Source organism: Anabas testudineus, chromosome 17 (assembly GCF_900324465.2).
Source record: "Anabas testudineus chromosome 17, fAnaTes1.2, whole genome shotgun sequence".
In the NCBI taxonomy this organism is placed as follows: Eukaryota; Metazoa; Chordata; class Actinopteri; order Anabantiformes; family Anabantidae; genus Anabas; species Anabas testudineus.
Window position 1 is genome coordinate 7,008,635 of NC_046626.1, and position 27,905 is coordinate 7,036,539.

The 27,905-nt window shown below is 41.2% G+C and overlaps 1 protein-coding gene across 3 annotated transcripts; it reads left to right on the plus strand.

Moving 5' to 3' along the window:
* Window positions 1–433: 433 nt before the first annotated feature.
* sgip1b (SH3GL interacting endocytic adaptor 1b) lies at window positions 434–27,769 on the plus strand. Of its 3 annotated transcripts, XM_026373591.1 has the most exons (23): window positions 434–813; window positions 4,786–4,849; window positions 5,055–5,100; window positions 5,243–5,299; window positions 5,633–5,690; window positions 6,289–6,464; window positions 6,659–6,670; window positions 7,242–7,253; window positions 7,606–7,630; window positions 8,171–8,234; window positions 8,369–8,439; window positions 8,532–8,606; window positions 8,714–8,782; window positions 8,871–9,626; window positions 11,028–11,149; window positions 11,302–11,452; window positions 11,971–12,082; window positions 12,393–12,548; window positions 12,682–12,814; window positions 12,902–13,104; window positions 13,198–13,262; window positions 24,975–25,139; window positions 25,218–27,769. In XM_026373591.1, the coding sequence occupies exons 1-23, from the start codon at window positions 804–806 to the stop codon at window positions 25,238–25,240; spliced, it is 2,625 nt and encodes an 874-aa protein (XP_026229376.1). In that variant the 5' UTR covers window positions 434–803; the 3' UTR covers window positions 25,241–27,769. The 3 variants fall into 3 exon arrangements, with proteins under 3 accessions (XP_026229376.1, XP_026229377.1, XP_026229378.1); XM_026373592.1 differs by lacking the exon at window positions 5,243–5,299; XM_026373593.1 differs by lacking the exons at window positions 434–813; window positions 4,786–4,849; window positions 5,055–5,100; window positions 5,243–5,299 and having other exon boundaries at window positions 7,210–7,253.
* Window positions 27,770–27,905: the final 136 nt, after the last annotated feature.

The window sequence follows — 27,905 nt, forward strand, 5'->3', positions numbered from 1 at the left end:
AGGTATTATTTCAGGTTTTGGTTGGTATGAGGTATTTGTCCTTCCTTTTAGATCCAGGTATTATGTATCTGTTCATTTCTATCTGTAAAGCAAAAATGTCCTAAAAATATAAGTAAAATTAAATCACATTTCAGTGATTGTACAAAAATGACAAGTTAGACAAATATGGGGAATTCAGCTCTTGATCATCAAAGTAAACATTTAGACACATTTAATTAATGTAAGACTTTGTATAATGTGTATGCAGTTGGCTGTAGAGTGTCGGCTTGAGGCAGGCCGAGAGTTGCTAAGACATCAGGGGACAGCAGCCATGTGACCATGGTTGCAGGGATTGGTTTAGTGCAGATGTGACATCAGCAAGCCTCCCACTCTCTCCCTCCTCCCCTCTCTCCTCCAGTCTTTCTCTGCCTCTCTCTCTCTGTGCTACTGTTTTTTTTCTCCCTTGCTTTTCCTCAGCATCCCCCCTCTCAGAGATGGCGCGTGTCGATGCTGCTTAGGTGTCCAGGGCCTAACGGGCAAACACAGAGGATCCCTCTTCCCCCAATTTGCTGCATACTCCTCGGATGTCTCTTCTCACTGTGCTCTCTATCACTGCTGCTGCTTTATAGCTCTCCTCCCATCCCGCCTCCCTCTGCTTGTGTCTGGGGGTTGGGCCCTTGGGGGTGGAGGAATCAACATTGTGCTTCACCGGGGAGCTTTGCAGAATTAGCTATGCCCTGCCCAGGCATCCTTTGACCGTCTGGATTCCTCCATTTCTGTCCGTCTGTACACTGGAGGGCAACATAGGATGAAAATCTGCAGTCATGATGCAAGGTAAATTATATGTGCATGCCTTCTTCTCGTTTTCCATGTTTTTTTCCCCTGCGTCCTCCTCCTGCCCTCCTGTGTCCTGCTGGGCCATTGAAGCTAGTGAATCCAGTGATGTGATCTGTTGGGCTGGAAGGACTAGTACAGCGGTACTATACGCACAACCAGTGTGACAATGTAGCTGTTGTTGTGTGTGTGTGGGGAGGACGTTATTTTTTAACAGATCTAGAGACAGTTTGTGACAGATCTGGAAATCTACTTTCACCTCACAATGTATTTGACGTGAAAGTGAAGGAGTGTGAGGTAGGATAAACTGACATTCACAGCAGTGCACTTGCGGATGTTTCTGTGTTTACACATAGCCATGTCTCTAGGTGTGCAGCTTATAGGTCTGTCTTTAATCAAACACTCCCTGTATATCATATAAATTTGTGTTTGACGAGAGATTTGGGCAGTCGAGGAAGCTACACTCAGTCATTCCTCTGCTCCTGTTCCCATTGGTGCATAATCCTAAATCATGGCATTAGGACAAGTAATTGTCAAACCATATATTATTTTACTCCTGTGTTGCACAAGTGATAATGTTTCAAAGTGAACAGTAGTGGAATGAGGTAAAGTGCATTGTAAACTATTATAGAAGAGCTAAATCATAGATCTAAACCTCCACGATAGATGCTGGGCCTTTACCATCCATTAATGCCAACATGGTAATGGAAGGTGGCTATTATTAGCAAAAGGCCTGCAGCCTGATATGATATTGTACTCAGTTCACAAGCTTGAGGAAATCCACACTCTACAAAGATGTCACGTGCTTATCATAGACTTTGTTAGCACTACCTGCATTGCTAATTACACAATAAAGGCTCTCAGGTTTAATAAGCGACGTGGAAAAGTTATGTTATTTTAGACATGGCTGCAGTGACATGTGTTTCAATAACAGCCCTTTTGTTGTTGCAGCATGTAGGGTTAGAGTTCATCGGTGAAAAATATATATATCTCAGAAACATATGACAGGTTATAATCTAAACTTAAAGCCACAGTATATATGTTTTTTCAAGTATTTTTTTTTTCTTATTGTGAAGTAGTGCAGTACAGAAATGTTCTAAATGTTTTTGAGGAAGGTTTGCATGATTGGTAAATTTTGTTGCTAGTGCTAGTTTAAATATTGGAGATTTAAACTACACATTTAACTCATACTTTATAGAGATCATTGGTTTTACATGTTGCCCCCACTTCAATACAATCACACATACTTTGCATTATTGCTAACTATGTGAAGGACTTACTGAAACGTGAAAGCATTGATAGATAGGTTATCCACTGCAGGAAATCTTTAACTAAACAGAGCAAAGACAGTTGACAGTGCATCACCTGACCATACAGTGTTTGAAAGCCAAACGGAGTACTGGATGTGGAGACAGCAGACATTTAGACATTTACAGACATTATGACATTTACTGGCAATATTCACTGGCACAATAGAGTTGTGATAATAATACAAAGGTTATTGTACTGTATTTCCCAATCATCAGATATTTGAGCATTAGCTAAAGCAACCCTGGATCCATGTGTGTACTTGTATTTACTTGACATAGTTTAGAAGGACTATTAGATATACACCTGTGTACATACTAGAGGATTCCACAACTCACAGGACAAAAAACAAGCCATGAATTTCAAGAAACCCTTTGTAGAACTCTGCAGATTAATTGTGGCAAAGCCACCAGGACAGGTGTATGAAAGCGTTTCTAAAGCCTTGTAATAGAGTTGGCAGTCTGGCCAAACTGAGTAGACAAGCCGCCCCTTGGTCGGGCAACTTGTAAGGCTTGTAGAAATTTACCAAGGGAGACGCAAAGCTGTAAATTTTTCTAAAGGCGTTTCAAGAGAGTACGGACTTAAAGGCCCGTATAAAGACAGTAATGTCTGCATACCACTCTACTGTATATGACATATGTAGGATGTGGTCCTAGCTAAAGGTCAAGCAGAAGTGTAAGTAAAGATCATATTTCTATGAATTAGCTTGAAGAAGAAAAAGATCCAGACTCAACTATATTCACAGCTAATATTCTTAATTACTATGATGCCTCTATTTAATGAGTGTTTTAGGGCTTTCCTCAGGCAAACTTTGTAAATGGGTTACAAAAACAAAACTCTATCTCCGATGCACAATATGATCTTCATTGCCATGAAGTGAGTCGCAAAAAAAAATAAATAAAAAGCTGCTTTAGTGTGCATCACATTGTTGACCAGTTTTGTTTTTTTTTTCATATCAATGTCAGGATTGATTCTCTATTTTTAATTCTTATCACACAATGCACATTCAGGCTACAGCCGGACAAAAGTGTCACTATACAGAGCCGTATTCACTGAAGAAGAGCCATGATGCAGGAATAATCAGAGCAATTGAGCAGCCCAGCTTGCTACTAATACATCACAGCCCATGACGTGTCCTTCAGTACCCAGGAGAGCTTCCCACCACGTGAATGATACTGAGCGCCCGTCCACTGCCTTCCCACTTACAGTACAAGTCTTGTTGTGAAGGTTTTAATTTAAAGCAATGATTCAGTATTTCTTTTGATTTCGAGGTCAACTTCAGTACAGCATAAAAGCTGTACTGTCGCTGACCTCAGCCATTCACTACAGGACTCCAGGACTCACAGACGTGAATCTGGCCATAAAAGAAAGGAGTCAACATCGGTGAAAAATGTCTGTTTAAAGTTCCAGTCTAAAACACAGCCCCACGACCGCAAACTACAAACTGATCTGCCTCTGAACAGCACAAAATGTTCATCCACCCAACTGTCAATCACGTGTCCCTGTTGCTCCTGCATGGATGTGAGAATCAACTGTGCAGTTGGCATCTGAAACACTGCTATGCAAACCAGTTGTCTGTTTCAGACAAAATACTGCATTTTCAGCAGCCTAAAGAGATAAAATACGGTAAATATTAATTTACTATCAAGTAAATCACTTTTGATTTCTGCCATTTTGCTAGAGTTACTGTAACATATACAGAAAATATTGATCTAACCCAGGTATAAGCATTACAGCACTTGTTGAATAATAAAAAAAAAAGATTATCAAAGTAATTTCGCATTATGCTTTGCAACAATCTACCTAATAAGCTTGTTGGTCCTGGCAGGTTGCCTGGCCTGCACAGACGAGCACAGAGTAGCCACAAGTTAGTGACCTGTAAATGACACGTGAAGAAGCCTTTTTTCCGTGATCAAACTCAAATGCGAATCTCTTTTTAGCTGTGCTTGTAGCATCGTGCTGCGGATGTTAATATCAGTCTGTCAAGTAATGTCATACTGAATTCATGTTGCCTAGTAGCTAAATCCCACTGGCTTTAGTCCACAAGCTAAACCAGCACTAACTATTATTATTTGATTAGAAACTGACAGTCAGTGACACGGATGAAGTTAACACTGACATTCCACCCAGCATTGTTTACTTGCACAAGAAACCTTCAGGCTTTGCACACACTAAATTTCTTTGTTGGCTCTCCCGGTCGTCTTCATTTCAGCGCCGTGTGGTGCCAACCATCAGTGCTGCAGGGGTTTTGGCATCCGCTCCGTCTGATGGGCTGCTGTAATAGATCTCTCCCCACTCTCCGTCAAATCTTGCTAATGAAGTGAGCGCACTGATCAACCTTTGCTTGGGTTTCCTTTTCTTTTGACGTTGTCAGGGTGAGGGACTGCGTGTGCAGTGCTTCCCTTGACGTGAACTCTCTTTCCAAATGGCTGAATGTTTTATCCTGAACTGACACAATCGACGTATTGAAGACGCTGTATTTTCTGTATACACTACTGTATGTTCATCCTCCAGCTGATGCTCAACAGCCTGTTGCTCCTCTGCGTTATTTGCCTTTAAGTGCATTTTAATGACGAGACAGTTAATTTTATGTCCAACTCTAAAACTTTAAATTAATTCTTCATGATGCTGTTCTCCCTCTCCCCTCCCCTGTCTTTGTGTTAGGACTGAAAAACCGAACCAGGAAAGCCCTGGGCTTACGAAAGAAAGACAAGGACACAGACACGACGTGAGTTTGCTCAGACGCATGCTTGTAACACAATAGAGCCATTTACCAGTGAAAACTGTGACAGAAATGTGTCTATGGATTTGAGTATTAAAAAATACAGACAGTTGGCCTTGAATGTTTCCTTTAGATTTTGAACAGCTAATTCTTATGAAGACACATGAAGATACAGTGTGTAACTTTTTGAACTTCTTGTCACTTCAAACAGGAGCTCACCTGACAAAGAAGGAACTGGAAGTGGAAAGAAAGGAAGTGTGCGTACTTTCTCAAAGTTCATATATTTCATTTCTGGATTCATAGATATCAGTGTTAAGTGAAAGTGTAAACATTTTTACTAACAGTGAGAGAGTAGTTACTTCCATTAAAGGCTTTTTTGAACCATCGTTTCTGTCACAGAAAAAGGCCAATGGGGCGCCCAATGGTTTCTATGGGGAGATTGACTGGGACAGATACGTACGTATCTACAGCCTACTCGCTTTTGTTTCTTGCCCTGCTTTTTGATGCTTTTAACCAAGTAGAGCCTCTGCAGCTTTGTGCATGAAATATACGATGTGCTGTTGCAATCAGTATCATGTAACGCTTAGGTTTAAAATTACTGAGTAAACTGTGTGAATAGAGTGGTCGCTACATATTCTGTGAGTCAGCAGGAGCTTTAGCCAGGAAAGCTGTGAAATCTGATCCACATTTTTATGCAGCACCTTTCACGGGGTCGAGTTTGGCTGTGCGTCTGTCACAATGTGTGACTGGCCGTAGATGACTGTTACCTTTCTTCTCTCTCATTTGCAGGCCTCCCCTGACGTGGATGAGGAGGGCTTCAGCCTCCGACCCGGCGACGGGGGCGATGATATTCTTTTAGTGAAGAGTGGAAGCAGTAGGAGCAGTTTCGGGAGTGCTTCTCGGCTTAAATAGGCCAAATCTTTCCCTCTCTTACCTCATCACTTGTGTCCATGTAGTGGACAAAATGCAAAAAAAAAAAGAAAAAAGAAAAGGAGCACTAAGGCAGCTGGACAGAGCCACATTACGTCGGGGCTTGCTTTCTAGTTGTCACTGAGCCACAGTTCTCATTAACAGCTGACCCACACATCATGGTATTTTAGGTTTTTGCTCCCACAGGTGTCAGTAGCTTTATGTTTGAATTACATTCACACAGAACTGGCACTATGGAGATTTCCACTGAGCAGGATGATGTAGCTGAGACAGAGCAGGAGTGTCAGTTAGAGCAGGTGTAATATTGTTAACTGGGACACAGCAGACAGAGACATATAGTCAACCTCTCACTCCTTTACCGCAGCACTGCCCTGCATGTGCACAGTGTGTATTTGACACAGACTTCTGAATTTTAAAAAGGACACTTCAGCTTTTAATGCAGCTAAAGATGGACTGAGTCTCCATCTTCTGTATAACACTGTAATTATTCCACTTTGTCCTTGACAAGCCTTCACCAGCTTCTAAAGGAAAGCATTTTTTCTCCTCGAGCGACTCAGAGGACGATGAGGACAGCAAGAAAAAGTTCAAAATAACGATCAACCCGCTGGTGTCGGACAGTGCCAAATGTGTCCCTCCATCTATGGACGAGCTAAAAGCTTCAGTGGGAGGCCTGGCACTCTCACCGTCTCTGGTGAGTGCTGCTGATTGGCACTCCTGTTCTGCTGCACCCTACAAAGAGGGAAAAAACACACACGTTGCAGTTCTACAGTTTATATTTTAATAGCTGTTGATCAGTTTCATTTTTGTCTCATATCTGTTTAACTCTCTCTGTGTTTGCCCCCCCCCCCACCCCCACACACACACATATCTGTTGGCGTCTTGTAGAGGAGAAGTCCGGTAAGCCTGTCATAGATTCTCAGCTTTGTATCACCACCAAGAGACATTGCATGGCATGAGTTCACTTGGTGGAAATGCTTGATTGCTCCTGTGATATTGCGCTTCTCAGTTGTATTTATGGCGTCACTGCCTTTCCTGCATGCTGTCTCGCACTCAGTGTTTGTGTCCCTCTAAGACCTGTTATAAACCCACTTCTTTTTTGTTAATTCACTTTTTTTTTGTGTGTAGCTACAGCTTTACTTGAACCTATTCGGCAAAGCACCCATATTATTACATAATGCACAATAATCATAACACACACGCACACACACACAAAGCTCCAAACTTATTGATCTGATCTCAGTGGAGCTTACATGCTACATGATACAGTACATTCAATGTGCAGCTCTGTGCGTGGTAGCCACACGAGATGCTGGTATTGTCCTTGTGTTATGCTTGTGTCGCATTATTAAGGCTTTGCGGTAAAAGTAAAGACGTGCGGTGTGTGCAGTTTTAGTTGGTGTCCATTTGACTGATTTGTCACCCACTCTCTGACCCAGGTCTGTTCTCTCTTCCTTTTTGCTGGTCTCAGAGACGCAGCCCGGTGAGTTTCTCACTCCATCTGCTGGCTGATTCATGACAGACAGCCTGTAGCACAATTTTGTAATCTCTGATACCTGACCTGTTTAAGAAAAAAGCAGCCCAGAATTTGGTAGAATAAACAGCAAAATAAGAATAATCCAAGTTTGGATAATAAGACTTAAAATCTTATTTTTTTAAATAAGAAAAAAAAGATAATAATAAGTTATTGTAAACAAAAAGGTGATTTATACTTTATAAATTAGATTTGTTACATATTGTTATTGAATAGAGCCATAAAAGGATTTAACAATGTTTGTGATGAACACTTAAAACTTATGTATATGTTTTTTTTGGGGGGGTGTTATCTTTTACAGGGGCAGATAAAAAGGAATTTGTCCTGTGAGTATATCTGTTTGGAATTAAAATTATCTTAGTTTATCACGTTATTATTTATGATAAACCAAAGTACTAGTAACAGAAAATATGACTTGATTTATTGGTTCATTCCTAAAGGGCGACTTCACCTATTTTTACCTTGCTTTCTGTGGCTCTACTTTACACTTGTGGGGTGTAAACTGCCCTCTGCCTCCTCCAGGTTAAAATATCTCATTGCTACTAGTTGAAAAACACCTCATAACAGGCTATAAATCATTACTATATACTGTGGTCAACCTGCTTCTTCAGTTCAAGGTGTGTGAACTAAGTCTTCCAGTAGAAATGGTTGATATTTTAACATAGTGAAGGCAAAGGGACGTTTCATACCATTCACATATAGAGTATGTATTACCCAAACCAGTAGGAAACAAGTTGACAAGTCAAGTCACCTTTTAAGGAAACACAAACTTTGCCATTCCCAGAGCAATAAATATGTCTTCATTGGTAATAGTTTGTCCAAGTACATGCATGGCAGAGCAAGAGCTTGTGTTCTGTTTCTTATAGGTGAGGAGATCGCTAGACCCAGACGTTCTACCCCCACACCAACTCCTGCCCCTGAGACGCCAAGGTTTGTAATTCTTCTAGGAATATTGTTCATTGACAAATCAAAACCTCCTCTTATTAAGCTGGTTAAGATGCTGTCTGTGCTGCTGCAGATGTGCAGTTGTTAACAGCTGTATTGTTGTATGTCTCCTCTTGCAGTGACAAGCTATCGCAGAATGTCTCTGCCTTCTTTGGGCTGCCTTCAGAGACCAAATATGCCAGATATGATGGTCTGTTCTCTATCAAAAGGACATGAGTTCACAATAATTGATACGCTCTCTTTACTGAGGTAAACTGATTATTTTTCTGTATTGAAAAGCAGTGGTTCCTACAGATGTATGGGGCGAATCGAGACCACGGCCAGAATCGCCTTTGAGTCGAAGTTTCCCAACAGGCGGTGAGTTGGCGTCAGTGAATCCCTGTTTAACTGTGTTGCACCAGTCATTACATCAGTTGTGTTTGTTTTCTATAGTACTGAACTGAACTGAACTGTCATTGTTGCAGCTCCTCCCCCGCTTCCTCCAAAAAACATTCCATCCAGAAGTCATTATGGCTATTCTTCAGAGTCTGCTGGTAAATTTCAAAATCACCAGTCATCATCAATCGTCCATTAAAATACCACGAGACTTGTGAATAAAGTGCTTCATCACACTCTTTGCAGCTGATCTACCCAATGGGAGGGCAGCTCGCAGTTCTGCCCCCATCTACCTGAACGTCCTGTCCCCTGTGTCCTATCGAGGCTCTCCAGGCCCTGACCTGGACGACGTGTTCGGCCCAATGGACAGCCCACGCACCAGCGAGGACATAGTGTCTCCCAGATGGGTTACTTTCACTGAAGACAGACCCCCGCCACCTGATGAACCGGCTCCCCCTCCACCACCTGACTCTCCTCCCCCCGATACTCCCTCTTCCACCCCATCCACACCACCCCTCTCTCCCGGACCGCCGCCAAACGAACCTCCTCCTTCACCTCCTCCATTTTGTCCTGCGTCTCCTCCTCCCTTCACACCACCAGATTCACCTCCTTCTATTGTGCTTGGGCCTCCTCCCCCAGATGAGCCAGCCCCTCCCTTGCCTCCTGACTTCTCCCATGCTCATTCGCCCCCGATCTGCCTCGACGAGGAGGCAATTGATGAGGAGGTGCTGCAGTTTGCAGAGTACTCTTCTTCCCCTGCTCCAATAAGCCCCGTGCCTCCTCTGCCAGCAGAGCGACGATCCCCTCGGACGGGAATCATTTCTCCCCTTGTCCTGGGGGGTGCAGGAGGAAAGAGGACTCCTGAGGGTGCTTACTTAAGAGATGATATCTCAGACTTTGTGGGCTCGCCCAGAGAGCTGACACCAAGCTTCAGGGGCACGCCTCCTCCTCTCCCTCCAACCACCTACAGATCTATTATGTCTTCTCCGGGGCCCTACTCAGGTAGCAGTGAGTACGCTCATCTCTTTCTAAACATTTACAACAGCCAGTAATGCTGGCCTTACACAAAGCATAATTACAGTGTCGGATTGATCTATTTTGGTTTGCTTGAAAAAATAAGAATGATGTTGTTTACTACCACTAAATGGTCACACTGCTTGAGATTCAAGTTCTCTTTGTAACATTTTGTCTGGTGTTAAAATAATCTCAACCATCTACACAAAACTACAAGGAGTGACGCCCATCACCTGATTTATGTAGGAATTTTTCTTGAACAAAATCACCCCCTGGGTTATAAATTATACATAATATAGCCTTCTACCATGATCTTATTCTGATTAGTTAAAAGGACATTATTACAGACACTAGAAATAATGATTTCATTTGTGAATTAACACTCAGTTAGAATATAATAACACTACCATAATGACACTTAATAACCGGTAACAATAGAAAGAATATGATTATTTAAATACCCACATTATCAGATTCTTTCTGCAATAACATAACATCACAACTGTCAAGCTTTTTTCCATTTGTTCCATTAAAAACTAGTTGCTAGTTGCCTTTACAGCACATTAATGCTGGATGGCCAAACAGTTTGCGCTGTTTCCAGACACCTGGAACGACCTGGTTTTCAATTCAACTACAAAAGATAATAACTGAAGATAATTGGTGACTCTATAAATTTCCCATAGCTGCGAGTAGTTGTCTGTCACCGTATGTCAGCCCTGTGAAAGACTGGAGACCTGTCCAGGTTGTAGCCTGGTGCTCAGCAAACCCACAATCCTATTTTAAACTAAAAGTGATTTAAATAATGGTGCTTTACTGGTAATGTGGTCTAAAATTACAAAATACTGATAAGAATGCTAATAGGCTTTGTAAACTTGTTTAAAATTAAATGAATAGAATAGAATAGAATTGGCTTTTATGCTAATTTTACATACATCCATCACTTCTGCTTCTTCACTAAGATACTTAACAAAAATAAAATTAGTATCTAGTGTTGTGACCATAAGGGCACAGAATCTGTGTTCATAATCCTTTTCAATATTTCTTCGATCTACTTCTCTAACATTATATACTTCTTAATTCAATGCATCTATCCATTATTATATCATTATTTGGACCGCTTGTGTTTTTATGGATCACGGGAGTGCTGGAGCCTATCCCAGCTGTCTTTGGCTGAGAGACAGGGTACACCCTGGATAGGTCACCATTCTATTACAGGGCTAACATAGAGAGACAAACATTCACAGTTTAGAGCAAGAAGGCCGGAGTACTCTGAGAGAACCCATGCAGACAGTTGATGGACGTGAATACGAATTGAACCTTCGTCACAGGTTTAGTTCAGATCATTTTTTGGTGAAGTTGTCAACATAGTTCCTCTGTTATGTGTTGCAGGCCCTTCATCTCCAGCTCATCCTGCCACGCCTCAGTCTCGAGGAAGCCCAGTCCCCCCGCCTCCTCCTCCTCGACCATCCTCGCGACCAAAGCTGCCCCCGGGGAAACCGATCACAGATCTGGTGCATGTCAAGTGTTATTGAAGTTTTCTGACTGTGTTTCATTTTGCCTTCCTCTTCTTTTTGAACAGAATACACAATAGTTTATTATGATTCTGCATTCTTATTTTTGTTGATTCTAAACAGCAGATTCACAGTATCTCTCTTGTTTCCAGACTCGGCCCTTCAGTCCGCCTGTTTCGGGCAGCCCTCCTCCTTTTGCCCCTTTAGCTCGGGCAGAGAGCTCTTCCTCCATCTCCTCCATTACCTCTCAGAGTGCAGCGTCTACTCCAACCTTAGGGAGGGACCTTAACATGTCCACTGCAGGTACATAACCAGCGGATCAACCTGGACATTTCATTTTCCTCACATCCCAATCTCATTCCATGTTGTCTGTCCCTCATTATGATCTCCTAGCCTGACAATGTTGTCCCTCTCCATGATTCTTTCCTCCTTCATGTTTCTGCTCTCAGAGGCCTCACAGCCTCTGGTGTGGTTCGACCATGGCAGGTTTTATTTAGCTTTTGAAGGTGAGTCAAGCTAGAGCACGGCTGTAGTCGCACCAGTGCATGTAGTGAAAGCAACTGCCCTGTTTTTACCTGAGGTCCTGTTCATGCTCATTGTCACCAAGCAAGAATATCGCTGCCTATTCCACCCCCTGTCCTGCTCACTCACCTAGTGCCACATGGAGTCTTCAGATTTGCTTTTATCTGTTTGCTTTTGTTTGTTTGTACTCCCCAGTGTGTAAACCATGGCTGAACAAATTGAGAATAACAGAGTTGGCTAGACATGGTTTATGATTTGATTTTCTTAGAAGAACCTTTTGTGTGTTTATGTTTATTCAGGATGCTCCAGAGGACCCAGTCCACTCACAATGGGACCCCAGGACACTCTGCCAGTGGCAGCTGCCTTCACCGAAACCATTAATGCCTATTTTAAAGGCGCTGATCCCAGCAAGTAGGCCCACATTTTTTCTTTTAGGGTGCTTTCACCCTAACTTGCCTGGTTCCAACTGTGGTCTTGTTGAAACTCTTCATTTTAGGTGGTTTTGGTTCAGTGAACAGCTTTTTCATAGCACCCATCCCAGCACTAACTGGGAATACAGACTCGAGTTTTGATTACATCAAAACAAACATCTTAGACATTTAAATTTAAAACACATTTAAAGGCTGACTTCAGAATTCTGAATGGCAATTTATTTAATTTAACTTTTGATATTAAAGTGATTCTGGGAGTCAGTTCTGCTTCTTCTTTTCCTCTGTCCCAGGTGTGTTGTGAAGATCACAGGGGAGATGGTCCTGTCTTTCCCTGCGGGCATAACCAGGCATTTTTCCAGCCACCCAACTCAACCCATCCTCACCTTTACCATCAGCAACTACAACCGGCTGGAGCAGGTCCTCCCCAATCCACAGCTGCTGTGTTGGTAGGAATAATGTCATAGGCAAACACGTACCTAAATGATATGACAACATATGTGTTGTTGTGATGCTCACCATGTTTGTGGGGCAAATCATATTGATATGTGCTGAGTTAAATATCTACCTCTTATTCCTCAGTGATTCCACAACAGACAGTGTAGACAGCAAGGAGTTCTGGGTAAATATGCCAAACTTGATGAACCATCTAAAGAAAGTGGCTGAACAGAAGCCTCAGGCGACTTACTACAATGTGGATATGATCAAATATCAGGTGTCAATATAACTTTGTCCATTTGTCTTGTATTTGTCTGTATCTACCCATCCATTTGTCTCACTGTCTGGTGTTTGCATGTCTCAGGTGTCAGCTGATGGGATCCAGTCCACTCCTCTGAATCTGGCAGTGAGTTGGCGAGGCGATGCCACCAACACAGACCTTAGAATAGACTACAAATACAACACAGAGGCCATGGCCAGCCCTGTGCCACTGCACAACATTCATTTCTTGGTACCTGTGGATGGAGGCCCGGCTAAGGTGCAGGCCATGATCCCACCTGCCATCTGGTGAGGATTCCTAACAGTCAAGAACACAATTATATGGTGTTTAGATAAATGTTGCAAACAACATTTGTAACATGCAATGATTTTCTCATTAAGGAATCCAGAGCAACAAACTATACAATGGAAGATCTCCAGCCTCTCTCACAGATCTGAAAATGGAGGTAAGGTTTAATTTCAACTTAACAAAAATAATTGTTATTATGTTCTTCTTGTCTCATTATCATCTCCCTTGTGACAATACATTTAATTTTTAAAAAATCAGTGAAAGCATGCAACGTTTTGCTATTATGCAAGAATTTTCTTTTTTGTCAGTCTTGATCTGCTCAGTGGGTCAAGTTCTTTAACCCAAAGAAGCCAACTTTTTGTAATACTGATAAAATGCTGTTGCCATCATTATCATGCATGATTAGCAGCCTTCATTTCTGATCATAATAATTCCACAGGTAATTATGATGATTGTTTAATTAAAAAATGTAAATATATTGTCTCAAAACTACGTACTATAGCAACTCATCCAGCAATGCTACTACTTTATTTTATATAGTGTTTAAGCTAACTGATGATGTCACAATTATAGTAGTAGTATACTATAATTGGTAGTGCATTGGTAGTGCACTGCTTGGTGTGTGACCTCACAGATGAGAACAAAGCTGGATTTTGTCAGATCCAATTCCAGCTTTTGCAGGAATGAATCCACAAGTCTAGTTAGTAGCCAGTGACTACTGAGAGAAGAGGTCACAGGCTGAGTGACACCTAGGCCTAGGAAACTAGTGCAGTGGATCATGGGCTGGTGCAGAGAGACGGTTGTCAGACAAGCGTCTGGCAGCTCTGCTGAAGATGTGTTTGTGCAAGACAATGGAGCCCAAAGTAGTGTTGGTGGCCGGGTCGGCACCTTGTACAGTATGTTTTATGGTGATTTGAGCAGATGTTGATAATAATTTGATGATGTGAAATCATGTTTGAACTGGTGGGTCTGGAAGAAATGGTGTGATGTGAGAGGGACAACAAAACATTTGTATTATGCTGTTGCTTAAGCTGACTGATGATGTCACAATTAAGGTAGGAAATCAGAGTTTTGTGCTTGGTGTGTGACCTCACAGATGATGTCACCAGCTGAGGAAATGGGAGTTTATAAATAGACCTTGATGTGCCACTATCCAATGAGCTCAGGTCAACTAGGCTCCCCTAGGTGGAATGTCCTGGACCTGCCCCACATCTACAGAGGTGAACGGGTTGAGTCGCTGACCATCTCCAGAGCGTCTCCCTGTCTGGAGATGAGATGTCAGCGTGCAACAACTGAGCCTTGGGAAAGCTGTGCTCAACCCGTTTTGTCCCCCCTCGTCTGTAGATGTGGACGTAGGACCCAGCTGTCATTCCATCTTTGTAACTACACAACAGCTCATTATCAATATTAGTAGAGTTATTGTAGCATATAGTTAGTCGTAGTTTAGTTAGGGAGCCTAAATCCACCTCCATCCATCCTACCATCCATGTTTACTTTGCTTTCAATCAGTTTTTTTTTACTCTGACCTCATTTATCACCGTCAAGCTTGAAGTATTTCATGTTTCTCGTTGTGTGTCTCGCCTCCATTTGGGTTGTAAAAGACAGAAATATTCAAAAGTATCCCGTGGATGAAGTGGAGGCGAAATGTCATCAAAACCAGGATCAGTTGAGTTGTCAAGTGAACACTGTCATTTAAGTGAACTTCCAGTTGGTTTCTAACCTTTGTTTCAACAGCATTCAAATGAACATACTTAAACTTTACGACTCCCAAACAACATTCTGTGATTAAAGTTCAATTTAATTCAATTCACATTTATTTATGTAGTTCCAAATCACAACAGAAGTCATCTCAAGGCACTTTACGGTTAAGGTTTAAAACCTCACAGAGTATAACTGTATAAAAAATGATATGGAAAACCCAACAATCCCATTTGAGGAAACACTAGGCTACAGTGGAGAGGAAGACTTCTGTCACTAAAGTAACAACATTGTTGGATGAACTCAGAACAGGCTTTTCTTTCTAATGATGCTGTTTATATTCAAACATCAAAGTCTGAATGATGTAAGAATACAGTCAGAATATTCTAACATTATTGTTGTGATGCTGTGAGATTCAAGTCAGAGATTTTGTCAGATCCAAGTCCAGTTTTTGTAGGAATTAATCCACAAGTCTAGTTAGTAGCCAGTGACTACTGAGAGAAGAGGTCACAGGCTGAGTGACACCTAGGCCTAGGAAGCTAGTGCAGTGGATCATGGGCTGGTGCAGAGAGACGGTTGTCAGACAAGCGTCTGGAAGCTCTGCTGAAGATGTGTTTGTGCAAGACAATGGAGCCCAAAGTAGTGTTGGTGGCCGGGTCGGCACCTTGTACAGTATGTTTTATGGTGATTTGAGCAGATGTTGATAATAATTTGATGATGTGAAATCATGTTTGAACTGGTGGGTCTGGAAGAAATGGTGTGATGTGAGAGGGACAACAAAACATTTGTATTATGCTGTTGCTTTAGCTGACTGATGATGTCACAATTGAGGTAGGAAATCAGAGTGTTGTGCTTGGTGTGTGACCTCACAGATGATGTCACCAGCTGATGAAATGGAAGTTTATAAATAGACCTTGATGTGCCACTATCCAATGAGCTCAGGTCAACTAGGCTCCCCTAGGTGGAATGTCCTGGACCTGCCCCACACCTACAGAGGTGAACGGGTTGAGTCGCTGACCATCTCCAGAGCGTCTCCCAGTCTGGAGATGAGATGTCAGCGTGCAACAACTGAGCCTTGGGAAAGCTGTGCTCAACCCGTTTTGTCCCCCCTCGTCTGTAGATGTGGACGTAGGACCCAGCTGTCATTCCATCTTTGTAACTACACAACAGCTCATTATCAATATTAGTAGAGTTATTGTAGCATATAGTTAGTCGTAGTTTAGTTAGGGAACCTAAATCCACCTCCATCCATCCTACCATCCATGTTTACTTTGCTTTCAATCAGTTTTTTTTACTTTGACCTCATTTATCACCGTCACGCTTGAAGTATTTCATGTTTCTGGTTGTGTGTCTCGCCTCCATTTGGGTTGTATAAGACAGAAATATTCAAAAGTATCCCGTGGATGAAGTGGAGGCGAAATGACATCAAAACCAGGATCAGTTGAGTTGTCAAGTGAACACTGTCATTTAAGTGAACTTCCAGATGGTTTCTAACCTTTGTTTCAACAGCATTCAAATGAACATACTTAAACTTTACGACTCCCAAACAACATTCTGTGATTAAAGTTCAATTTAATTCAATTCACATTTATTTATGTAGTTCCAAATCACAACAGAAGTCATCTCAAGGCACTTTACGGTTAAGGTTTAAAACCTCACAGAGTATAACTGTATAAAAAATGATATGGAAAACCCAACAATCCCATTTGAGGAAACACTAGGCAACAGTGGAGAGGAAGACTTCTGTCACTAAAGTAACAACATTGTTGGATGAACTCAGAACAGGCTGTTCTTTCTAATGATGCTGTTTATATTCAAACATCAAAGTCTGAATGATGTAAGAATACAGTCAGAATATTCTAACATTATTGTTGTGATGCTGTGAGATTCAAGTCAGAGATTTTGTCAAATCCAATTCCAGCTTTTGCAGGAATGAATCCACAAGTCTAGTTAGTAGCCAGTGACTACTGAGAGAAGAAGTCACAGGCTGAGTGACACCTAGGCCTAGGAAGCTAGTGCAGTGGATCATGGGCTGGTGCAGAGAGACGGTTGTCAGACAAGCGTCTGGCAGCTCTGCTGAAGATGTGTTTGTGCAAGACAATGGAGCCCAAAGTAGTGTTGGTGGCCGGGTCGGCACCTTGTACAGTATGTTTTATGGTGATTTGAGCAGATGTTGATAATAATTTGATGATGTGAAATCATGTTTGAACTGGTGGGTCTGGAAGAAATGGTGTGATGTGAGAGGGACAACAAAACATTTGTATTATGCTGTTGCTTTAGCTGACTGATGATGTCACAATTGAGGTAGGAAATCAGAGTGTTGTGCTTGGTGTGTGACCTCACAGATGATGTCACCAGCTGATGAAATGGGAGTTTATAAATAGACCTTGATGTGCCACTATCCAATGAGCTCAGGTCAACTAGGCTCCCCTAGGTGGAATGTCCTGGACCTGCCCCACACCTACAGAGGTGAACGGGTTGAGTCGCTGACCATCTCCAGAGCGTCTCCCAGTCTGGAGATGAGATGTCAGCGTGCAACAACTGAGCCTTGGGAAAGCTGTGCTCAACCCGTTTTGTCCCCCCTCGTCTGTAGATGTGGACGTAGGACCCAGCTGTCATTCCATCTTTGTAACTACACAACAGCTCATTATCAATATTAGTAGTATTATTGTAGCATATAGTTAGTCGTAGTTTAGTTAGGGAACCTAAATCCACCTCCATCCATCCTACCATCCATGTTTACTTTGCTTTCAATCAGTTTTTTTTACTTTGACCTCATTTATCACCGTCACGCTTGAAGTATTTCATGTTTCTGGTTGTGTGTCTCGCCTCCATTTGGGTTGTACAAGACAGAAATATTCAAAAGTATCCCGTGGATGAAGTGGAGGCGAAATGACATCAAAACCAGGATCAGTTGAGTTGTCAAGTGAACACTGTCATTTAAGTGAACTTCCAGATGGTTTCTAACCTTTGTTTCAACAACATTCAAATGAACATACTTAAACTTTACGACTCCCAAACAACATTCTGTGATTAAAGTTCAATTTAATTCAATCCACATTTATTTATGTAGTTCCAAATCACAACAGAAGTCATCTCAAGGCACTTTACGGTTAAGGTTTAAAACCTCACAGAGTATAACTGTATAAAAAATGATATGGAAAACCCAACAATCCCATTTGAGGAAACACTAGGCAACAGTGGAGAGGAAGACTTCTGTCACTAAAGTAACAACATTGTTGGATGAACTCAGAACAGGCTGTTCTTTCTAATGATGCTGTTTATATTCAAACATCAAAGTCTGAATGATGTAAGAATACAGTCAGAATATTCTAACATTATTGTTGTGATGCTGTGAGATTCAAGTCAGAGATTTTGTCAGATCCAATTCCAGCTTTTGCAGGAATGAATCCACAAGTCTAGTTAGTAGCCAGTGACTATTGAGAGAAGAAGGTCACAGGCTGAGTGACACCTAGGCCTAGGAAACTAGTGCAGTGGATCATGGGCTGGTGCAGAGAGACGGTTGTCAGACAAGCGTCTGGCAGCTCTGCTGAAGATGTGTTTGTGCAAGACAATGGAGCCCAAAGTAGTGTTGGTGGCCGGGTCGGCACCTTGTACAGTATGTTTTATGGTGATTTGAGCAGATGTTGATAATAATTTGATGATGTGAAATCATGTTTGAACTGGTGGGTCTGGAAGAAATGGTGTGATGTGAGAGGGACAACAAAACATTTGTGTTATGCTGTTGCTTTAGCTGACTGATGATGTCACAATTGAGGTAGGAAATCAGAGTGTTGTGCTTGGTGTGTGACCTCACAGATGATGTCACCAGCTGATGAAATGGGAGTTTATAAATAGACCTTGATGTGCCACTATCCAATGAGCTCAGGTCAACTAGGCTCCCCTAGGTGGAATGTCCTGGACCTGCCCCACACCTACAGAGGTGAACGGGTTGAGTCGCTGACCATCTCCAGAGCGTCTCCCAGTCTGGAGATGAGATGTCAGCGTGCAACAACTGAGCCTTGGGAAAGCTGTGCTCAACCCGTTTTGTCCCCCCTCGTCTGTAGATGTGGACGTAGGACCCAGCTGTCATTCCATCTTTGTAACTACACAACAGCTCATTATCAATATTAGTAGAGTTATTGTAGCATATAGTTAGTCGTAGTTTAGTTAGGGAACCTAAATCCATCTCCAACCATCCTACCATCCATGTTTACTTTGCTTTCAATCAGTTTTTTTTAACTTTGACCTCATTTATCACCGTCAGGCTTGAAGTATTTCATGTTTCTGGTTGTGTGTCTCGCCTCCATTTGGGTTGTACAAGACAGAAATATTCAAAAGTATCCCGTGGATGAAGTGGAGGCGAAATGACATCAAAACCAGGATCAGTTGAGTTGTCAAGTGAACACTGTCATTTAAGTGAACTTCCAGATGGTTTGTAACCTTTGTTTCAACAGCATTCAAATGAACATACTTAAACTTTACGACTCCCAAACAACATTCTGTGATTAAAGTTCAATTTAATTCAATCCACATTTATTTATGTAGTTCCAAATCACAACAGAAGTCATCTCAAGGCACTTTACGGTTAAGGTTTAAAACCTCACAGAGTATAACTGTATAAAAAATGATATGGAAAACCCAACAATCCCATTTGAGGAAACACTAGGCAACAGTGGAGAGGAAGACTTCTGTCACTAAAGTAACAACATTGTTAGATGAACTCAGAACAGGCTGTTCTTTCTAATGATGCTGTTTATATTCAAACATCAAAGTCTGAATGATGTAAGAATGCAGTCAGAATATTCTAACATTATTGTTGTGATGCTGTGAGATTCAAGTCAGAGATTTTGTCAAATCCAATTCCAGCTTTTGCAGGAATTAATCCACAAGTCTAGTTAGTAGCCAGTGACTATTGAGACAAGAGGTCACAGGCTGAGTGACACCTAGGCCTAGGAAACTAGTGCAGTGGATCATGGGCTGGTGCAGAGAGACGGTTGTCAGACAAGCGTCTGGCAGCTCTGCTGAAGATGTGTTTGTGCAAGACAATGGAGCCCAAAGTAGTGTTGGTGGCTGGGTCGGCACCTTGTACAGTATGTTTTATGGTGATTTGAGCAGATGTTGATAATAATTTGATGATGTGAAATCATGTTTGAACTGGTGGGTCTGGAGGAAATGGTGTGATGTGAGAGGGACAACAAAACATTTGTATTATGCTGTTGCTTTAGCGGACTGATGATGTCACAATTGAGGTAGGAAATCAGAGTGTTGTGCTTGGTGTGTGACCTCACAGATGATGTCACCAGCTGATGAAATGGGAGTTTATAAATAGACCTTGATGTGCCACTATCCAATGAGCTCAGGTCAACTAGGCTCCCCTAGGTGGAATGTCCTGGACCTGCCCCACACCTACAGAGGTGAACGGGTTGAGTCGCTGACCATCTCCAGAGCGTCTCCCAGTCTGGAGATGAGATGTCAGCGTGCAACAATTGAGCCTTGGGAAAGCTGTGCTCAACCCGTTTTGTCCCCCCTCGTCTGTAGATGTGGACGTAGGACCCAGCTGTCATTCCATCTTTGTAACTACACAACAGCTCATTATCAATATCAGAGTTATTGTAGCATATAGTTAGTCGTAGTTTAGGTAGGGAACTTAAATCCATCTCCATCCATCCTACCATCCATGTTTACTTTGCTTTCAATCAGTTTTTTTTTACTCTGACCTCATTTATCACCGTCACGCTTGAAGTATTTCATGTTTCTGGTTGTGTGTCTCGCCTCCATTTGGGTTGTACAAGACAGAAATATTCAAAAGTATCCCGTGGATGAAGTGGAGGCGAAATGACATCAAAACCAGGATCAGTTGAGTTGTCAAGTGAACACTGTCATTTAAGTGAACTTCCAGATGGTTTCTAACCTTTGTTTCAACAGCATTCAAATGAACATACTTAAACTTTACGACTCCCAAACAACATTCTGTGATTAAAGTTCAATTTAATTCAATCCACATTTATTTATGTAGTTCCAAATCACAACAGAAGTCATCTCAAGGCACTTTACGGTTAAGGTTTAAAACCTCACAGAGTATAACTGTATAAAAAATGATATGGAAAACCCAACAATCCCATTTGAGGAAACACTAGGCAACAGTGGAGAGGAAGACTTCTGTCACTAAAGTAACAACATTGTTAGATGAACTCAGAACAGGCTTTTTTTCTAATGATGCTGTTTATATTCAAACATCAAAGTCTGAATGATGTAAGAATGCAGTCAGAATATTCTAACATTATTGTTGTGATGCTGTGAGATTCAAGTCAGAGATTTTGTCAAATCCAATTCTAGCTTTTGCAGGAATTAATCCACAAGTCTAGTTAGTAGCCAGTGACTACTGAGAGAAGAGGTCACAGGCTGAGTGACACCTAGGCCTAGGAAACTAGTCCAGTGGATCATGGGCTGGTGCAGAGAGACGGTTGTCAGACAAGCGTCTGGCAGCTCTGCTGAAGATGTGTTTGTGCAAGACAATGGAGCCCAAAGTAGTGTTGGTGGCTGGGTCGGCACCTTGTACAGTATGTTTTATGGTGATTTGAGCAGATGTTGATAATAATTTGATGATGTGAAATCATGTTTGAACTGGTGGGTCTGGAAGAAATGGTGTGATTTGAGAGGGACAACAAAACATTTGTGTTATGCTGTTGCTTTAGCTGACTGATGATGTCACAATTGAGGTAGGAAATCAGAGTGTTGTGCTTGGTGTGTGACCTCACAGATGATGTCACCAGCTGATGAAATGGGAGTTTATAAATAGACCTTGATGTGCCACTATCCAATGAGCTCAGGTCAACTAGGCTCCCCTAGGTGGAATGTCCTGGACCTGCCCCACACCTACAGAGGTGAACGGGTTGAGTCGCTGACCATCTCCAGAGCGTCTCCCAGTCTGGAGATGAGATGTCAGCTGCAACAACTGAGCCTTGGGAAAGCTGTGCTCAACCCGTTTTGTCCCCCCTCGTCTGTAGATGTGGACGTAGGACCCAGCTGTCATTCCATCTTTGTAACTACACAACAGCTCATTATCAATATTATTAGTATTGTTGTAGCATATAGTTAGTCGTAGTTTAGGTAGGGAACTTAAATCCACCTCCATCCATCCTACCATCCATGTTTACTTTGCTTTCAATCAGTTTTTTTTTACTCTGACCTCATTTATCACCGTCACGCTTGAAGTATTTCATGTTTCTGGTTGTGTGTCTCGCCTCCATTTGGGTTGTACAAGACAGAAATATTCAAAAGTATCCCGTGGATGAAGTGGAGGCGAAATGACATCAAAACCAGGATCAGTTGAGTTGTCAAGTGAACACTGTCATTTAAGTGAACTTCCAGATGGTTTCTAACCTTTGTTTCAACAGCATTCAAATGAACATACTTAAACTTTACGACTCCCAAACAACATTCTGTGATTAAAGTTCAATTTAATTCTATCCACATTTATTTATGTAGTTCCAAATCACAACAGAAGTCATCTCAAGGCACTTTACGGTTAAGGTTTAAAACCTCACAGAGTATAACTGTATAAAAAATGATATGGAAAACCCAACAATCCCATTTGAGGAAACACTAGGCAACAGTGGAGAGGAAGACTTCTGTCACTAAAGTAACAACATTGTTAGATGAACTCAGAACAGGCTTTTTTTCTAATGATGCTGTTTATATTCAAACATCAAAGTCTGAATGATGTAAGAATACAGTCAGAATATTCTAACATTATTGTTGTGATGCTGTGAGATTCAAGTCAGAGATTTTGTCAAATCCAATTCCAGTTTTTTGCAGGATTGAATCCACAAGTCTAGTTAGTAGCCAGTGACTACTGAGAGAAGAAGTCACAGGCTGAGTGACACCTAGGCCTAGGAAGCTAGTCCAGTGGATCATGGGCTGGTGCAGAGAGACGGTTGTCAGACAAGCGTCTGGCAGCTTTGCTGAAGATGTGTTTGTGCAAGACAATGGAGCCCAAAGTAGTGTTGGTGGCCGGGTCGGCACCTTGTACAGTATGTTTTATGGTGATTTGAGCAGATGTTGATAATAATTTGATGATGTGAAATCATGTTTGAACTGGTGGGTCTGGAAGAAATGGTGTGATTTGAGAGGGACAACAAAACATTTGTATTATGCTGTTGCTTTAGCTGACTGATGATGTCACAATTGAGGTAGGAAATCAGAGTGTTGTGCTTGGTGTGTGACCTCACAGATGATGTCACCAGCTGATGAAATGGGAGTTTATAAATAGACCTTGATGTGCCACTATCCAATGAGCTCAGGTCAACTAGGCTCCCCTAGGTGGAATGTCCTGGACCTGCCCCACACCTACAGAGGTGAACGGGTTGAGTCGCTGACCATCTCCAGAGCGTCTCCCAGTCTGGAGATGAGATGTCAGCGTGCAACAACTGAGCCTTGGGAAAGCTGTGCTCAACCCGTTTTGTCCCCCCTCGTCTGTAGATGTGGACGTAGGACCCAGCTGTCATTCCATCTTTGTAACTACACAACAGCTCATTATCAATATTATTAGTATTATTGTAGCATATAGTTAGTCGTAGTTTAGTTAGGGAACCTAAATCCACCTCCATCCATCCTACCATCCATGTTTACTTTGCTTTCAATCAGTTTTTTTTTACTTTGACCTCATTTATCACCGTCAGGCTTGAAGTATTTCATGTTTCTGGTTGTGTGTCTCGCCTCCATTTGGGTTGTACAAGACAGAAATATTCAAAAGTATCCCGTGGATGAAGTGGAGGCGAAATGACATCAAAACCAGGATCAGTTGAGTTGTCAAGTGAACACTGTCATTTAAGTGAACTTCCAGATGGTTTGTAACCTTTGTTTCAACAGCATTCAAATGAACATACTTAAACTTTACGACTCCCAAACAACATTCTTTGATTAAAGTTCAATTTAATTCAATCCACATTTATTTATGTAGTTCCAAATCACAACAGAAGTCATCTCAAGGCACTTTAAAGTGTAAGGTTTAAAACCTCACAGAGTATAACTGTATAAAAAATGATATGGAAAACCCAACAATCCCATTTGAAGAAACACTAGGCAACAGTGGAGAGGAAGACTTCTGTCACTAAAGTAACAACATTGTTAGATGAACTCAGAACAGGCTGTTCTTTCTAATGATGCTGTTTATATTCAAACATCAAAGTCTGAATGATGTAAGAATGCAGTCAGAATATTCTAACATTATTGTTGTGATGCTGTGAGATTCAAGTCAGAGATTTTGTCAGATCCAATTCCAGTTTTTGCAGGAATTAATCCACAAGTCTAGTTAGTAGCCAGTGACTACTGAGAGAAGAAGTCACAGGCTGAGTGACACCTAGGCCTAGGAAACTAGTGCAGTGGATCATGGGCTGGTGCAGAGAGACGGTTGTCAGACAAGCGTCTGGAAGCTCTGCTGAAGATGTGTTTGTGCAAGACAATGGAGCCCAAAGTAGTGTTGGTGGCCGGGTCGGCACCTTGTACAGTATGTTTTATGGTGATTTGAGCAGATGTTGATAATAATTTGATGATGTGAAATCATGTTTGAACTGGTGGGTCTGGAAGAAATGGTGTGATTTGAGAGGGACAACAAAGCATTTGTATTATGCTGTTGCTTTAGCTGACTGATGATGTCACAATTGAGGTAGGAAATCAGAGTGTTGTGCTTGGTGTGTGACCTCACAGATGATGTCACCAGCTGATGAAATGGGAGTTTATAAATAGACCTTGATGTGCCACTATCCAATGAGCTCAGGTCAACTAGGCTCCCCTAGGTGGAATGTCCTGGACCTGCCCCACACCTACAGAGGTGAACGGGTTGAGTCGCTGACCATCTCCAGAGCGTCTCCCAGTCTGGAGATGAGATGTCAGCGTGCAACAACTGAGCCTTGGGAAAGCTGTGCTCAACCCGTTTTGTCCCCCCTCGTCTGTAGATGTGGACGTAGGACCCAGCTGTCATTCCATCTTTGTAATTATATAATTTACATTTAGTCTTTTTTTAAATTACGTAGTCTAGGCTGTTGGGGAATTTGCATATATTACATCCATGACACTGTCACTGTCATTGCACAAATTCGATGATGTAAAATCAGTGTAAAGCTTTTATGGGTTGACTGTTACTTTGACAGCTATCTCTTTGCTGCAGGAGTAGGGGCTCTCCTGGGCCGGTTCCAGATGACAGAAGGTCCCTGTAAACCGTCCCAGCTAACTGTCCAGTTTACTAGTGAAGGAACCACTCTGTCAGGGTGTGACATTCAGCTGTTAGGAACGGGCTACCGGCTGTCCTTGGTCAAGAAAAGATTTGCTGCAGGTCAGTGTGACCATCAGTCATGTGCTCTAGAAACAAATGTACTCAATAATTTCTGACATGTTTCTTTTTCTTTCACAGGGAAATATTTAGCAGATAATTAGCGGACCTGTTTGTGACCCGAACCAACAGAATCAATGGCTTTTGACTGTGACGACTACGGATACATCTTATGTTTAGTGCATTTAAAGGTTTAATTTTAGTAACCAATAGAATAATCGTTGAGATTAGACAGATTAACAAAATATAACTCACAGAGAGATGATATTTGACATCACAACATCATATTCAGTAGACTTACTGCTGCTGAGTTTATGCAAGCAAATACAAATTGTTAGTTTTGTGCACTTTGACCACTTATTGGCTTAGATGGAGTAACATATAGGGAAAATTCAGATTTTCTTTGTCTTTGTTAACATAATTGTGAATTTTAAGAGTGATCCAGCCTTATTAATTTTAGTTTCTTTTGTCTAACCGGTTGTCATTGCAAATGCAGTGTAAAGGATCATGTGAATATATCATATGTATTAAAACAATCTGAAGGTGAAACAGAGTGGGAAATGTAAAAAGTATATAGCTTAGAGTTCATTTGCAGTTTTTCATTGAGTTATAGATGACATGGTAATATCTGATTTACACTGCCACCTCAAATCAGATTTCTCCCCCACCATGCGTAACCTGTCTTTATTGTTGTCTTGGCAGAATTTCTGTTTCTGTTTTGTCGAGCCTTGAACGTGCCACATCACATTTAGTCAGTCTTGTGATCAGTCTCATGACTGATTAGTTCGGGGTTGAAAAATGACCTCCAGCATTGGGCTAACAGCACACTTAATCTAAAGGTGCTTTTATCTGGAATTATATTTCTGCTACAATCCAATCCAATACAATTGCTTTATTGGATATTATGAACATGAATTTAACTATATTTTGTAAAATCTGAAAAATAACAATTATAATTAATGTAATTAATTTGAGGAAACAAATATATTCTGCGCTCAATATCTACTTAGTTTTAAATTTTGCTTAGTATTCTAGACTAGCAGATTAGCAACTCTAGAATAGAAACTCGATAGCTACTGTACTTCCACAGGGGCAGCCTTTACCATTACTACTGATGGCATTTTGCTATCAACAGGTCACATGAACAGAGAGTGGATACCAGGCTATATGGCTTATACTGGTATAGCATTTTGACCTGCTGAAGAACAAAAGCATTACACTTAAACTTGCACATTGCAACTGCAATGCTGAAATACATCAAATTTCTCCCATCATGGGACTTCATTGGCATTTGTTGGCAGTGTGTGATTGGTCAGATTTAGTAACAATAAGGCAAAACCTGTGTGAATGACAGAAGCTGCTGTTTTCACTGAAACAGTCTGGGCAAATAATTAAATTATGGTTGCAGAAGTTCTGTTTAAAAGGGCCTTAAACTGTCAGATGCATAGAGAAACAGATGTGAGTGCCATATGGTGGAGAAAAGAGTTTTAGTATACGTTAGTAGGACCTGGGCTGATGATTGTAGGATTTGCCTTTGATGCTGCTTAAAAACTTGGCCAATTCCTTTGACTATGATCTCTGATGAAGATCTTGACTAGGGTTATTGGGGACATCGCTGAGTAATGAAAAAAAAAGGTGACAGCATTATTCATGTCCCTGTTTTATTTTCTTCCTTTTCCACCAGGTTGATGAAATGTTTTATCATTTTCTAATAGCAATATTTCAATCTTAGGTGTACAAAGTGTACATAAAGAGCTATGTTTATTTCTCTGAGCATATGGACGTGTCTGTGATTGTCTCATGGTTTATTGACGTCAGCACTCATTATGCATCGGATTCTATGTAACAGCACCACGACTCTCCTCATCTATTGTTTTACATGTGGGTTTCTTGTACAAAACAAGTGTTGCTGTTGATGAATAACTCCAAAAGCTGCCGCATGAAATCTGCATTTCTCCATCACCAGTCTTGTTAATGCAATACCACTTTATCCATTTCAGTAAGGATATGATACGTGTTTTACTGTATAATCGTGCTAAGAGAGGAGGCTCTTTGCCTTCACTTAAACCTCCACTCTCTGTTTGCTGTTGATGCACCTTCAGAAACTCACTGTCAATAAATTTGGCATGTGTTCATCGATATTCCCATTCCATGCATCTAATATAGGTGTTTGACATTCTCCTGTGTTTGACTTGCACATGAACCACACACATTGCCATACATAAAAGAATCCATGGCTTTATGTCACATGTAACATGTTGATATGTGTTTGAACATCCCATTTTATAGAGTTTTTTTAATGTGTTGACTCACAGTTTGGGCCTGGTTGTAATGTTTTATTTTGTTTTTAGAAAAAAAAAACAAACAAGTTGTTTAGTTAATTATGAATAACAGTATTTCTGTTAACAATGCTTAAGTTTTTCTTTGCCTTATTTTAGAGCATATACAAAGACCCCCTTATCAGAGGGTTTCTGTATTTTAATTTTTTCTACAGTGTTTTGGCTGTATTCTTTTCCCTGCTTTAGACACAGAATATGCAAACATTTCATGTAAATTTCCCATCCAAAGATTTTGAAAGAAAATCTATGAAAAAGTCAATATAATGTTATATCTGTTTTACTTGGTAATAAAGAAGAGGAAATATGAGATATGTGTGTCCTGCTTTCTTCTTAAAAATTAAAAAAATATACTAATTTTAAACAGAAATGAATCACATTTATACTAGATATGTTTTTTTTTTTTATTATTCATCAGGATTAAATAACTAAA